Raw genomic sequence first — 14,118 nt, 5'->3', positions numbered from 1 at the left:
GAAATTAGATTCTTGAGATATTTTACATCTATATTCATTGCAGCATTATCCACAATAGCCAAGAGGTAGAAGCAACTTAAATGTCTACTGACAGAATGAATGACTAAAGAAAATGTGGTATATACATTCAACAAATTAATATTCAGTCTTAAAAAGAAGGAAATCCTGTCATACACGCCAATACACATGAACCTTTTAGACACTATACTAAGTGAAATAAGCCAGTCACAAAAAGACAAATATTGCCTGACTTAGCTTACGGAAAGTAGAATGGTGAGTTGAAGCCAATAAATTGTATCAGTGACTGTGCATCTCAGGTTTCAATGAAATGCTTATATGAACACTTCATCTAACTCCTGGTTGACTGGAGAAGGGTCCGCTATTTCTGATAACTGTACCTGGGGATTTTGCAACTCCAGTCTGTTCTAAAAGCTTTTATTTTTAGGCTGTGCAAATTATGAGAATGAGACATAACTGGAGAGCGTGGCTGGCTCAGTCAGTAGAGCATGCGACTCGACCTCAGGGATGTAAGTTCGAGCCCCATGTTGGGTGTAGAGATTACTTAAAAATAAAATCTTTTTTTCTTCTTTAAGATTTTATTTATTTATTTGACAGAGAAAGAGCACAAGCAGGAGGAGCGGCAGGCAGAGGGAGACGGAGAAGCAGGCTCCTTGCTGAGCAAGAAGCCCGATGTGGGTAAGCTCAGTCGGTTAAGTGTCTGACTGATTTCAGTTCAGGTCATGATCTCAGGGTCATGAGATGGAGCCCTGCCTTGGGTTCCATGCTGGGCATAAAGCCTACTTAAGATTCTCTTTCTCCCTCTCCCTCTGCCCCTTCCACCCCTCAAAAAAAATCAATGTTATTGATTATATATACTAGGAGACAACAATCTAAAAAGGAAATTAAGAAAAAAACTCATTTACAATATATCAAAATGAAAAAATACTTAGGAATAAATTTAGCAAAAGAAGTATAAAACTCACACTCAGAAAACTACAAAACATTGCTGAAAGAAATTAAAGACCTAAATAAATAAAAAGATACTCTGTATCATGGACCAGAGGACAATATTTTTAAGATGGCAATATTCCCTAAATTGATCTACAGATTCAAGGCAATCTCTACCAAATTTCATCTGTCTTTTTTTTCCCCAGAAATTGACAAGCTGATCCTAACATCCATATGAAAATGCAAGGGACTCACAATCACCGAAATAATTTTGAAAAAGAACAAAATTGGAGGATTCATACTTCTGATTTCAAAACTTACCACAAAGGTACAAAATTGAGAGTCCAGAAGAAAAAACCCTCACAGTTATGATCAATTGATTTTTGGCAAGAGAGTTCAATGGAGAAATAACAGTCTTTTTAACAAATGGTACTGTGATAACTGAATATTTCCAAGCAAAAGAATGATGTTTAATCACTACTTCACACTATATGAAAATTGACTCCATATGGATAAAAGAATGAATGTGAGAGCTAAAACTATAAAACTTTTAGAAGAGCACACGAGAGTAAATTTTTGTGACGTCAGATTAGGGAAAGCCTTCTTAGATGTGACACAAAAATGCAAGACAAGACTGATAAACTGGACTTCATCAAAATTAAAAACTTTTGTGCTTCCAATGACACTGTCAAGAAAGTGAAAAGACAACTCAGAACAGGAAAAATATCTGCAAATCATATATTTGATAAGGTATTTGTCTACAGAATACATAAAGAACTCTTACAACTCAATAATAAAAAGCCAACCCAATTAGAGGATCAAGGATTTGAACAGATACTGCTCCAAAGAAAATATACAAATGGCCAATAAATACATGAAAAGATGCTCGACATCATTAGCTGTTAGGGAAATACAACTTAAAACCATGAGGACGTGGAGAAAATGGAAAACTCATACCCTGCTAGTGAGAATTTCAAATGATGTAGTGCCTGTACTAAACAGCCTGGTACTTTCTCAAAAAAGGTTAAACATAGACCTCCATATGACCCAGCGATTCTATTCCTAGCTATATATGCCCCCAAACCAACATATGTTCACATAAAACTTGCATATGAATATTATAGCAGCATTATTCATAAGACTAAAAAAGTGTAAATAAGTCAAATGGACATCAACTGATAAATGTGGTATATACATACAATGGAAGATTATTCAGCCACAAAAAGAAATGAAGCTATGACACATACTACAACATGGATCGACCTTGAAAACAGTATGCTGTGGGAAAGAAACCAGACATCAAAGGCTACATATGATTCCATTTATATGAAATGTCCAGAATAGGCAAATCTACAGAGACAGAATTAGATTCCTGGTTCCTGAGGGCTGGCTGGGGAAAATGAGAAACGACTCCCCATGGGTAAGGACTTCCTTTTATGGATGATGAAAGTGTCTTAATATTGATTATAGTGATGATCACACAACTCTCTGAACATACTAAAAACCATTAAATACCACACTTCGAATGGGTGAATTGTATGGTATATGAATTATGTCAGTAAAGCTGCTAAAAAAACGTAACAGTGAAGGGGCGCCTGGATGGCTCAGTCAGTTGAACATCAGAATCTTGATTTTGGCTCAGGTCATGATCTCAGGGCTATGGGATCAAACCCCACGTTGGGCTCCAAGCTCAGCCAGGAGTCTACATGTCTCTGTCTCCCTCTGCCCCTCCCCCCACTCTATCTCTTGCTCTTTAAAACAAATAAATCTTAAAAAAAAAATACAGGAGATAGAATTCATCTATCTTTTATTAAGCTAGATATATAGAGATTAGCAAAAAATGCAAAACAATGCCACTCTTTACATTAATTGTTTTTTGTTTTGGAAAATATTATTTTAATAAAAATAAGTTATTGAGACATGATAGGTTTTTTACTTCTATTTTTATTTTTTTTAAGATTTTATTTATTGTTTGAGAGAGCAAAATTGAGAGAATGAGAGGGAGGAGGGGCAGAGCAAGAAGCAGACTCCCTGAGGGGCAGGGATTCCAATGCGGGATTCGATTCCAGGATCCTGGAATTATGACCCCAGCCGAAGGCAGACACTTAACTGAATGAGCCACCCAGGTGCCCTACTTTTATTTTTAAATTAATTAATACTTTTTAAATTTCTCAGTTTTAGATTTCTAATTATAGTAAATATCAATCAGTACAGCCCATATAAGCAAAAGCATTTTTATGTTTTCATTAGGTTTTAAGACTATATAAAGGTCCTCAGACCAGAAAGTTGGCAGACGACTAGTTTAGTGCTTTTCAACTGGCTAACATTTGAATCATCTGGATAAGTTTTTATTAGTAAGAATAAAATTGCCTGGACCCCACCCTAGACCAGTTAAGTCTGAATTTTTGAGGATTTGAGCCAGACATAAGTAATTTTTTAAAGCTACGCACCAGGTAATTCTAGTGTATATCCTGGGTTGAGAACTAGTGTGATTAACTTGGCTAAACCAGTTGGTAGATTAGTAGAAATTACCTTTTTCTTGAAAGACATACTGTTGCCTTTTATCTGAACCAACAGTGGCTTGCTGACAACTAAAGGAAATGTAAAGGGGCATCCATTTGCTCTTAGAAGTCCTTTTGCTCCGGACACCTGGGTGGCTCGGTTAGTTAAGTGGGCTCAGGTTATAATCCCAGGGTCCTGGGATGGAGTCCCACAACCGGCTCCTTGCTCAGCGGGGAGCCTGCTTCTCCCTCTGCCTGCCACTCCCCCTGCTTGTGCTCTCTCTCTGACAAATAAATAAAATCTTAAATTAAAAAAAAAAAAAGTGCTTCTGCTCAAATTACCATTAGAGGAGTGAAGAATGGAACTAGCAAATTTTTAGGAAAATATTATAGGTATATGGCCTTACGATGAAGCTAAGAACAAGCTATTTTATTTAATGCTCTTTGAGGTACAATCCTCATCCATGTTTTCAAAAGTCCTAAATGAAAAACATTGTCTGAGAGCGATTTTTTTTAAAGATTTTATTTATTTATTTGAGAGAGAAAGAGACTGAGCGAGAGTAAATATAAACGGGGGGGGGGTGGGAGGGGGGCAGGCAGAGGGACAAGCAAACTCTCCTCTGAGCAGGGAGCCCCATGCAGGGCTCGATCCCAGGACTCTGGGATCATGACTTGAGCTGAAGGTAGATGCCTAACCATCTGGGCCACCCAGGCGCCCCCAGTGCGCTGTTTTTTAAACTGCTGCTTCTACACTGGATCTCCTTGGGCAGGTTTCTTGTGCTATCTCTTTAAAGGGTGGGGACGGGGACTCAGCTTCCTAACACCCTTGGGGCTTTCCCAGAGCTGAGCCCACTGATTTTTAAAATTTCAGGCTTTAAGTCCCACTGGTTGTAAGAACTCAAGAAACTGGGCCCCTCTCCCTTTCAAAGCCAAGTGTTACGGGGATTTGTCTTCCTGTGCAGGCTTCCTGATGTAATAGTCTGTTTCTTGCCCTGTGGCTGCGCCTGTGGCTCCCTCTACAACTAAAGGCATTAAAAGATTAACGCGAAGAGTAGCATTCTTTGGCATTTTTTGCTAATCTCTATATATCTAGCTTATATATCCTGACCATGTCTCTGCCCTTCCTACCCTCTTCAATGCAACCTCTTCTCTGCCTTTAGTTGTGTTTGTTCTGCCAGCCTTTGGGTCGTTTTCTGGATTATTTATGCTGATGTATTATCCAGTTGTATGTTTCTGTGGGATGAGGTGAGTTTAGGGTCTTCTTATTCCACCATCTTCCCAGCCTCTCTCAAGTTGTTTTTTCAAGTAAAAAATGGTGGTCCATGAAAAATTACAGCGAGTTCAACGATCAAGTCAACCACAGACGTTTTTCTTTGAGACACCCATCATACCACAGTGCGCAGCAGTGCTTTTGTCAGTACTTCCCGCCTCATCTTACGGAACATTAAGATGAATACTCAAGGGTTAAGATTAAATAAAACTAAATTTTTACTGCAACAAAGACATTTTGAGGTTAAACTGCCATCCCCTGCCACGCCCCCCAAGTCCATACAGTTCGGTATAGAATCAACTACCTTGATTCATGCTAACGCACCAGCAATTTTACCAACCCTCAGTACAAATGTCAACAGGGAAGAAAGCAAACAGCATCTTAGTATTACTAGGAAAATAGTTTTGACCTCAAAGACCCCCTGAAGAGGGGATCTTCAGAGGTCCATGACGGTATGCTTTGAGAACTGCCTCACTGAGCTGATTCCTATAGAACCAACATGTCAATTAAACATGAGTTATCTCAGCAAGGGTTAAGTTTCAAAATTATTCCACGTATGATCCAAGTAAGACAGAGCATGGGCAAAGTGACAGGGTGGATTCTACCATATTCAGTTTGATTGCTAATCCCATGTCAGACATTAAAAAATATAAAGTCTGGGAGACTTTTTCCTACAGGTTTTGATTATGAAATATTTGGCAGAGGAGATCTAATTCAAACCAGCTGCAGGACTCTTGCTGAGCAGCAGTTGGTTAGAACACTCTGCCAAAAGGACCCCTTTAGTGGGGAGGCCAGATGAGCTCATGCAAAGACGTTTTAGCAGCTTTTGCCCCCTAAATCCTGTAAGCACAACACCACTCAATTTTCCACATTGTAAAGTAGCCACACTTTCTTTGGATCTTTTTCTCTCCCAAAGAAAGTTTATAGGAAAAGACTACAAAATGCACATCCTGCAAAATCCATAGCACCTTTAAAACCAATGTCTTTTTCTACCTGTATCATGTATCTGGCCTTAATCCTTAATCTTAAGAAATACGTAAAATAAAAATTTAAAAAAATTAAATAAAAATCTTCTTCATTTATCACCCTCATATTTTACTCAAATTCCTCACCAGCGTGAAAATACCCTCTAGTAAGTGTACACACACACGTATCTTGGTTTCTAAGGATCTGTAAGTGTGCAAGCCAATAAACGATGTTAATTTATATTACCCTAACAACATCCTTTGATTTTTGAACTACAATTAACTCTTACTTTATTAGGGACTACCTACTTTTGTGGGTAATCAAAGTCCTTATTTCTTTTCCTTCGCTGTGTATTTATACTATCTTCTTTTTTTGTCTCATCTACTCGTAAGAATATGTTCCAAAGTATTAGAAGCAGAACTAATGAAAGTGAATATTCAGCCCTTTCTCATTACTCATAAATCTCAAACCCTCGCTTTCCCCCACACCAAAAAGACATAAACATACCACTTTCTGGCCTTGCTGCTCTCTGTGGGATACCTCCTGGTCTGGTTCCATCCTTTGGTTTCTCAGAGGCCAAACTCTACCCGCTATGGGAGGCAGAGTATGATTAAGCCCCACTTAGTACTATCTTGCAGTGACTTCAATCAATTCCACCTCGCTGACACGGCCACATGGAAAAAATAAACCTCTCATCTGCCTGTCATCTTTGCTCCTAATCTACCGGTACTTCCTGAACATGAAGTAAAGTATCCTTGCTGCAACACGAAATAAACTTATTAAGAAACAACATGTTCAGAGAGCCATAGGCTCCACCCATTTAATTTATGGCCAAGTTCAATTTGCATGTCTAGGTTGAGCCAAATAATACATTTGAATTCCTCACATTTAACATGAAAGTTTCACTATTTATTAAAACTACTGGGTAGAGCTAAGCTCCTCTTTTAACAATGGCTAAATCAACCCAATTATACTTTTTACACAGAATTCCTCCTTGACAGATTTTCACTTAATAATAAATAATAATAATTATAATTAAAGCAGCTAACACTTACTTACGCATTTACAATGTGTCAGGTACCACTGTAGCATTTTACAAGTATTAACTCATCTAATAGTCACACTCACCCTATCTCATTAGGATTCACTAAACAAATTAAAATTGTACGGCACAGAAAGGTTAAGTAACATGCTGCCAATTACCTACTATAGGTGGCAAAATAGGGATTCAAATGCTGTTTATTAAGGATTGGTCTTAGTTTCTTCTATTACATCTGTGGGTTTTTTGGGGGGGACGGGTTGTTCTAATTATAACAGCTTTACTGAGATATAATTAATGGATCTTAACATACTCAGAATTGTGCAACCATCACCACATTCAATTTCAGCACACTTCCATGACCCAAAAAAGAAGTCCTATACCCATTCCCAACCTCCCCCATCCTTGGCAATGACCAACCTATTTTCTATTTCTATAGATTTGCCTATTCTGGATATTTGATATAAACTAAATCATACAATATGTGGTCTTTTGTGTCTGGCTACTTTCACTTAGTATGTTTTCAAGGTTCATCCATGTTGCATCCATCTTTTTAATTGCTGAATAATATTTCATTGTATGGATATACCACATTTGTTTATCAATTGATGGACACTTGGGGCTGTTTCCCTTGTTTGGGTGTTATGAACAACGCTGTTGGGAACATTCACGTGTACGTTTTTTCTTTACTTTCTTTTTTTAAAGTTAGCTCCAAGCCCAGCATGGAGCCCAACGTGAGGCTTGAGCTCATGACCCTGAGATCAAGACCTGAGCTGAGATCAAGAGTCAGATGCTTAACCAATGAGCCACCCAGGTGCCCCTCATGTAACAGTTTTTGTGTGAACATAAGTTTTCATTTCTTTTGGGTATACAACTTAGGAGTGGAATTGCTTGGTCATATGGTGACTCTATGTTTAGACTTTTGAGGAACTGCCAGACTGTTTCCCACATCGACTGCACCATTTTACATTCCCATCAGCAGTGTAGGAGGGTTCCATTTTCTCCACATCCTAGTCTACACTTGTTATTATCTGTCTTTTTAATTATAGCCATCCTTGTGGGTGGGAAGTGGTATCTCATTGTAGTTTCAATCTGCATTTCCTTCACGGCTAATTATGTTGAGCATCTTTTCATGTGCTTATTGGCCATTTGTATATCTTCTTTAGACAAATGTTTTTTTAGATCCTTCCCCCATTTTTTAATTGGATAGTTTACCTTTTTTATTATTGAGTTGTAACAGTTCTTTATATTTTTTAGATACGAGTCCCAAATTAGATAAATGATTTGCACATATTCTCTCCCATTCTGTGCGTTGTCTTTTCACTTTCTTAATGGTGACATTTGAAGCATAAAAGTTCTTAATTTTAATGAAGTCCAATTTATTTATTTCTTCTCTTGTTGCTTGTGCTTTTGGTGTCCTATCCAAGAAAGTCTGCCTAAGCTAAGGTCACAAAGACATACTCCTGTATTTTCTCCTAAGAGTTTATAGTTTTAGCTCTTAAATCTTACTTATATCTTTTCCCTACTTGCAAATTAATGCCACACTGATAACAGACACAGAACCACCCCATTTCCTTCTTTAGTACCAAAGTGCTTCGGTGGTCTAGGCCCCGTCTAGTCAATGGCCAGAAATTATTTATAGATTGTAGTTTCTAGCATTGAACAAAGGCTCATCTAATGGGATATCACAGATTTCTGCTCCATCTCTCCAGTGACACACAGTTAAGGAAATATCTAAGGATAAAGCTACCCTCCTTGCATTCTATGGTCATAACTAAAGTCTAAGCTTCTTCCATAAAATTTAAACTTAAGAGATCTCTTTCATCATATTCATAAACCCTAAATCCTTGGGAAATACAAATTTAATTGTTTTAATTATAACTACTGAGATATGTCCACATGTTTTCATAGGATTCCTGTCATGCTCCCAATGTAACTATGACTGAGAAACTATAATTTATGTAATAGAATTGAACTCAAATAGATTTATTGAGGGCCTATTATATGCAAAGCATTATGGGAGTGCTAAGATGACTAAATCATAGTTATTGACCTCAGAGAGGCTATAATTTAGCGGGGATTAAAAAAAAATGCGGGGGGGGGGGTGGAAAACAAAACCAAACCAGAGAACTGATGGTTAAATTCAGTCTTTCTGCAGAACCCTTATGTCCTCAAGGAATTAATGAGGGTGCACCTCCCTAATTCTTAGGCTCAACAAATCCTTTATCTCTATTCTGTGATCTAGGTGCTCCAGCTCTAAATTACAGAGAAATTCCTAAAAGCTATGTGAAAATTATATTTTTATAAAAAGAATGACATATGTAAGAGAACTTGGGAAGTTGAAGGACATCCTATATAACGTGTAATGTAAAGAATACTCTTCCTCAAATGATTGTCTACTCAAAGCAGGAACCCTCATCACCACTCCTACCCCCACCACACCGTTCCCTGGAGGACATACCAGATGCCCTCATCATGTAGCTTTTTTTATTACCAAATACTTTTCTGTGGAGCTCCTTTTAATGTATAGTTTTTGAGTTACTTCAAAACCAGATTCTTTTTTAAGCTCAAATAAAGTTAAATGTGAATATGTTTTCTAGTTTCAGACTAGTTTCTAGTTACCTATTAAGACATCTTGGTCCCCAAATCTACATATCTCTATTCTTTTCCCTTCCAACTTTCCACATCTGGCATGCTAGAAACTTCCTGTTGCTTCAGGTCAAATTGATGTTTATTTGCTGGCATCAAAATTATGTGCTCTTATACTAGAAAGAGAATTGAAGAATATTTTGGCTGAATTGTGTGGTTTATCCACAGTACCACATTCTGGTTTAAGTGATTTCATCACTCAGTCAAAAGGCTACCCCGATTTCAGTGGTTTTCTAGTTACAGTCAATAAAGTAAAGGGAAAAAAAACCTACTATTTATCTTCATGACTAAGCAAGACCTGAAGGGAACAGTTATAGAAAGCTGTTTCAACAACTTAAAAAATGCTAATGACAGAAAACATATACTGAGCTGGGAGCTACAAAATAATCAATAAGGTTGTGAAAGAAAAGTTTTTGTCTCAACCATCTATATCTGCTACTTAAATGCTATTTTAGGTTCCTAAGATACTAGAATTCACTTTAAAATTTTTTTGGTAGAGTTAGAGTAGGATAGTTATTTTATTTCCTTTGTCTTTAGACTTACCTTGTGGCAACAAGAGGGTAGCTATGACACGGTGATGCCCAGGCATCCCTTGTCCACGGCATACAGTCATAAAGCAGCAAATCCTTCTCAGTCACAGCCATTAGGACAGGTCTCCATTGTTGTCTTCCACCATCTAGTTTTGCCTGTTAACATGGTAAAATCCAGAAAGCAGAGCTAACTATAATGATATGTAGCTGTAAAAGTCCCTTCAGCAATGGTCTAACATGGGTCCCCATTATGTTCCCTGAACTTAACAGGCTTGAAGAACAGGAAACATCCCATCAGGTTCCTTTCCACTGGCTGGGATTCTTCAACAGGAGGTGTGAGGCGGACTGTGTAAGCGGATTGAGTTAGAGACATCATCTAGTGATAGGATGCTGTTTTTACAGAGTTCCCCATTATACTTTAGGAATTTTCTTTTTCTGTTTCAAATGTACCATTGCATTTACCCGCATAAAGCTCAGTTACCTCTGTGAGGATTTAAAAATGTAGGAAAACAACCACTATTTATCCATATTGTCAAGGATCCAAAGCCCAAAGCCCAAAAGCAAAAGACTATGCTGAACAAAATCCCTGGTATATCAAAACATTTCCCCCATGAAATGACAAACAAGGAATGCTTAACAATAGGGTTATTTTTATACAGAGCCTAAAACAAAAACAAAAGAACACAGATGCTTTAGCTACCACTGATGGCTTCAAGGAGAAATCAAAATGATAACCCAGTTGTCTCTTAACAGAGTTGTCTTCAAAGCTACTTCTTATTTTCTTTTCCTTAATGACTTCTGAAGGTCATTTGGACAAGTCAGAGCACCTTAAGAATGTATCTATGGGGGCGCCTGGGTGGATCAGTTGGTTAGGCATCTGCCTTGGGCTTGGGTCGTGCCCCACATCGGGCTCCTGACTTGGAGGGGGACCCGGCTTCTCCCACTCGTTCTGCCTGCTGCCTCCCCCTGCTTGTGGGCGCGCTCTCTCTCTCTCTATGCCAAATAAATAAAAGCTTAAAAAAAAAAAAAAGAATGTATCTATAATCTGAAAATTGGACTGAGTGGTTCGGTTCTGTGTTATAACATCTACCACCAGAACTTTCCCTTCGTAGTAAGAACCACAAACTGATTCCAGGAGCTGGAAATGAATTGTAGCCACTGAAGTGACCCATGTTCTTACACGTTCTGAAAACACAAAATATATGACCCTACTCTTGAGATTCCAACAAGGTACTGTAGAAATAATTTTACTTTTCTTATCAGTGAACCCAAGTTTTCTAAGATTCTATATTTAGTCTCTGGGTAACTCTATAATACCTGGAGGGAAAATATCAGTTCCAAAGAGGTTCTCTTGGGTTCTTACATTTTTAGGTCACAGATAACCCAAAGGGATTTCTAAGTCTTTGTCTCTGAGATTGTTATGAATAATATTTCAAAAGGAAGATATGGTAGTCTTCCCTTATCCACAGTTTTGCCTTTCACAGTTTCAGTAACCCACAGTCAACCATGGTTCTGAAGCAGATGATCCTCCTTCTGACATGTGGTTAAAAGGTCAATCGTAGCCTAACGCTCCGTCACATTGCCTATGCCATTCACCTCACGCCATCTCACATCATCATAAAAATCACTAATATAGTACAATAAGATATTTGAGAGAAAGATGAAGAGACCACATTCACATAACTTTTATTACAGTATATTGTTGTAATTGTTTTGTTTTATTATTAGCTGTTGTTAATCTCTTACTGTGCCTAACTTATAAATTAAATTTTATCATATATATGTATGAATAGGAAAAAACATAATATATATAACATTTGGTACCATCTGTGGTATCAGGCATCAACTGGGGGTCTTGAAACATATCCTCCATGCATAAGGGGGACTACTATAATGTAAAACCTATCTTCCCAAGAGGTTAAAACGGTAACCCGATTTTTGTTTTTTTCTTAAAGATACGAAGAGAGGGAGGAGGGAGACGGGAGAAATAGAGGGAATGGGAGAGAGAGAATCCAGTGCAGGGCTCACCCTCACAGCCCTGAGCCGAAATCAAGAGTCAGACGCTTAATTGACTGAGCCACCCAAGCGCCGCAGCAGTCTGACTTTTTAAAATTAATTTTTCCCCTATATTTTTCTCTTATAAGAGAGATTTTGAAGGCTAGATCAGAGTATATGCATTTGGAAAACCTAAATTAAATGTATTTCTTCCCAAAGAAGATATTTTAGGCAATAAAGGAAAACTGCTAATACCAACAGAAGCAATATCTAAGTTCAAGATAGAGAACTTTTTGTTTAACAATTTTTAAAAAGTGTTTATTCTTTGGCCCTTTTGAGTCTAGTTTTTAGAGAATTTCTTTTCCCTCTTCTACTTACCATTGCAGAAAAATGAAATGTCAATTTAAGTCATTCTGTTTGTCTATTTGCCTTAAGTTATGAAGATACTGTTTGCTTTCAGCGGAGTCAAAATGCTGCCTGCTATATATAGCATGTATTTTCGGTTGTGGTATCAGTACAAGCAGCCTGGGGGCTCCACTATTAAGGTTTTGGCCAGAGAAAAAAGGGATACTAATGTTAGGGTTCTGGTTTGCTTGTGTTCCAACACCCACACACGCACACACCTGGCCGAACAAGAGACTTGTCCAAATTTTATTTTTTAATAAACAGAGTTGAATAACACTAAGGATGAAAAACTACTAACAGCTACTATTCATTCCCTAAATCTTAATCCTATAAATCAATCTTTTTGACAGGTGATATACTTCTGTTATTTTGTTATTACGACAGAAAACACAGAGCAAAACTAAGTAAGCCATTCCACTAATGCTGATTTAGTGTATATGTTCCTAAGTTGAGTATTTATACATTTTGAGAATTATCAGGAACAAATTAGGAACTGTGGAAACAAAGCTTTCTTTGGCTGTCTTGGCTTTTCTAATCAATACTCAACTGCCTAAAAATACTGGTTTTATAGGTAATATATGTCCCCTCATTTGGTGGACTTAAAGAAAATTCTCTTTTAAGAATATAACCAACTAGGGGCGCCTGGGTGGCACAGTGGTTAGGTGTCTGCCTTCGGCTCAGGGCGTGATCCTGGCGTTATGGGATCGAGCCCCACATCAGGCTCCTCCGCTATGAGCCTGCTTCTTCCTCTCCCACTCCCCCTGCTTGTGTTCCCTCTCTCGCTGGCTGTCTCTATCTCTGTCAAATAAATAAATAAAATCTTTAAAAAAAAAAAAAAGAATATAACCAACTAAGGGGCGCCTGGGTGGGACAGCGGTTAAGCGTCTGCCTTCGGCTCAGGGCGTGATCCCGGCGTTCTGGGATTGAGCCCCACATCAGGCTCCTCCACTGGGAGCCTGCTTCTTCCTCTCCCACTCCCCCTGCTTGTGTTCCCTCTCTCGCTGGCTGTCTCTATCTCTGTCAAATAAATAAATAAAATCTTAAAAAAAAAAAAAAGAATATAACCAACTAAAGAGTAAACTATCAATCACATAAAAATCAGTATCAATGAAGAGACAGAAGTCCCTGAGCAGAGAACAGATTATCTATTGTTTACCAAATATCTGTAGTATAGGTTTTCCCTGTTTTAAGCAAACTCAGTTTTTAACAATGTGAAATAACAAAAAGATAAATGAAGGAGAGATCATTTAAAGTTAAATAAATGATCCTTCCTAAATTTATCTCTGCAAAATGACTATCTTTTCTTTTTTCTTTTTTTAGAGAAAGAGAGAGAGAGAGAAAGCATGAGCATGGGGGGAGGGGCAGACAGAGAATCCTGCCTGACAGGGGCTAATCCCAGGACCCTAAAATCATGACCTGAGCAGAAATCAAGAGTCAGACACTCAATGGACTGAGCCACCCTGGTGCCCCACAACTATCTTTTCTAAGTACAGTGAAACAACTTTATTTATATGCAAGATTTTCAGTAAGTATACCTCATGCCAAAAGAAATGCTTACCTACAGTGAACAAATTATATAATCTGAAATTATTTGGACCACTTTCGTACTCAAAGAATTAAACAATCTTATAGTTAGAAAAGGCTTTGGCATTTAATGAATTCAACCTTTATCAGATACATAAGCTCATTAAAATACCTCTGAGAAATGTATCCAGTCTTGACTGAACACCTTATACTGACAGTGATATCTGATTTGGACAACCCAAACAACTACTTCAAAAAGTAAAAATCAAGAGTATTTTAGAAATAGTACGT

At 37.9% G+C, this 14,118-nt stretch overlaps 1 protein-coding gene across 1 annotated transcript in view; it reads right to left on the bottom strand.

The window, feature by feature from the left end:
• The window catches only part of SNTB2 (syntrophin beta 2), a 102,344-nt gene that overhangs the window by 21,486 nt on the left and 66,740 nt on the right, over positions 1 to 14,118 (bottom strand). Inside the window, exon 4 of the mRNA XM_026495105.4 lies at positions 9,917 to 10,059. Coding sequence (XP_026350890.1) covers positions 9,917 to 10,059 — 143 coding nt within the window. The remainder of the gene's footprint in view (positions 1 to 9,916; positions 10,060 to 14,118) is intronic.

Source organism: Ursus arctos, unplaced genomic scaffold (assembly GCF_023065955.2).
Source record: "Ursus arctos isolate Adak ecotype North America unplaced genomic scaffold, UrsArc2.0 scaffold_19, whole genome shotgun sequence".
NCBI classification, from domain to species: Eukaryota; Metazoa; Chordata; class Mammalia; order Carnivora; family Ursidae; genus Ursus; species Ursus arctos.
This window is presented reverse-complemented; position numbering and strand designations above follow the sequence as displayed.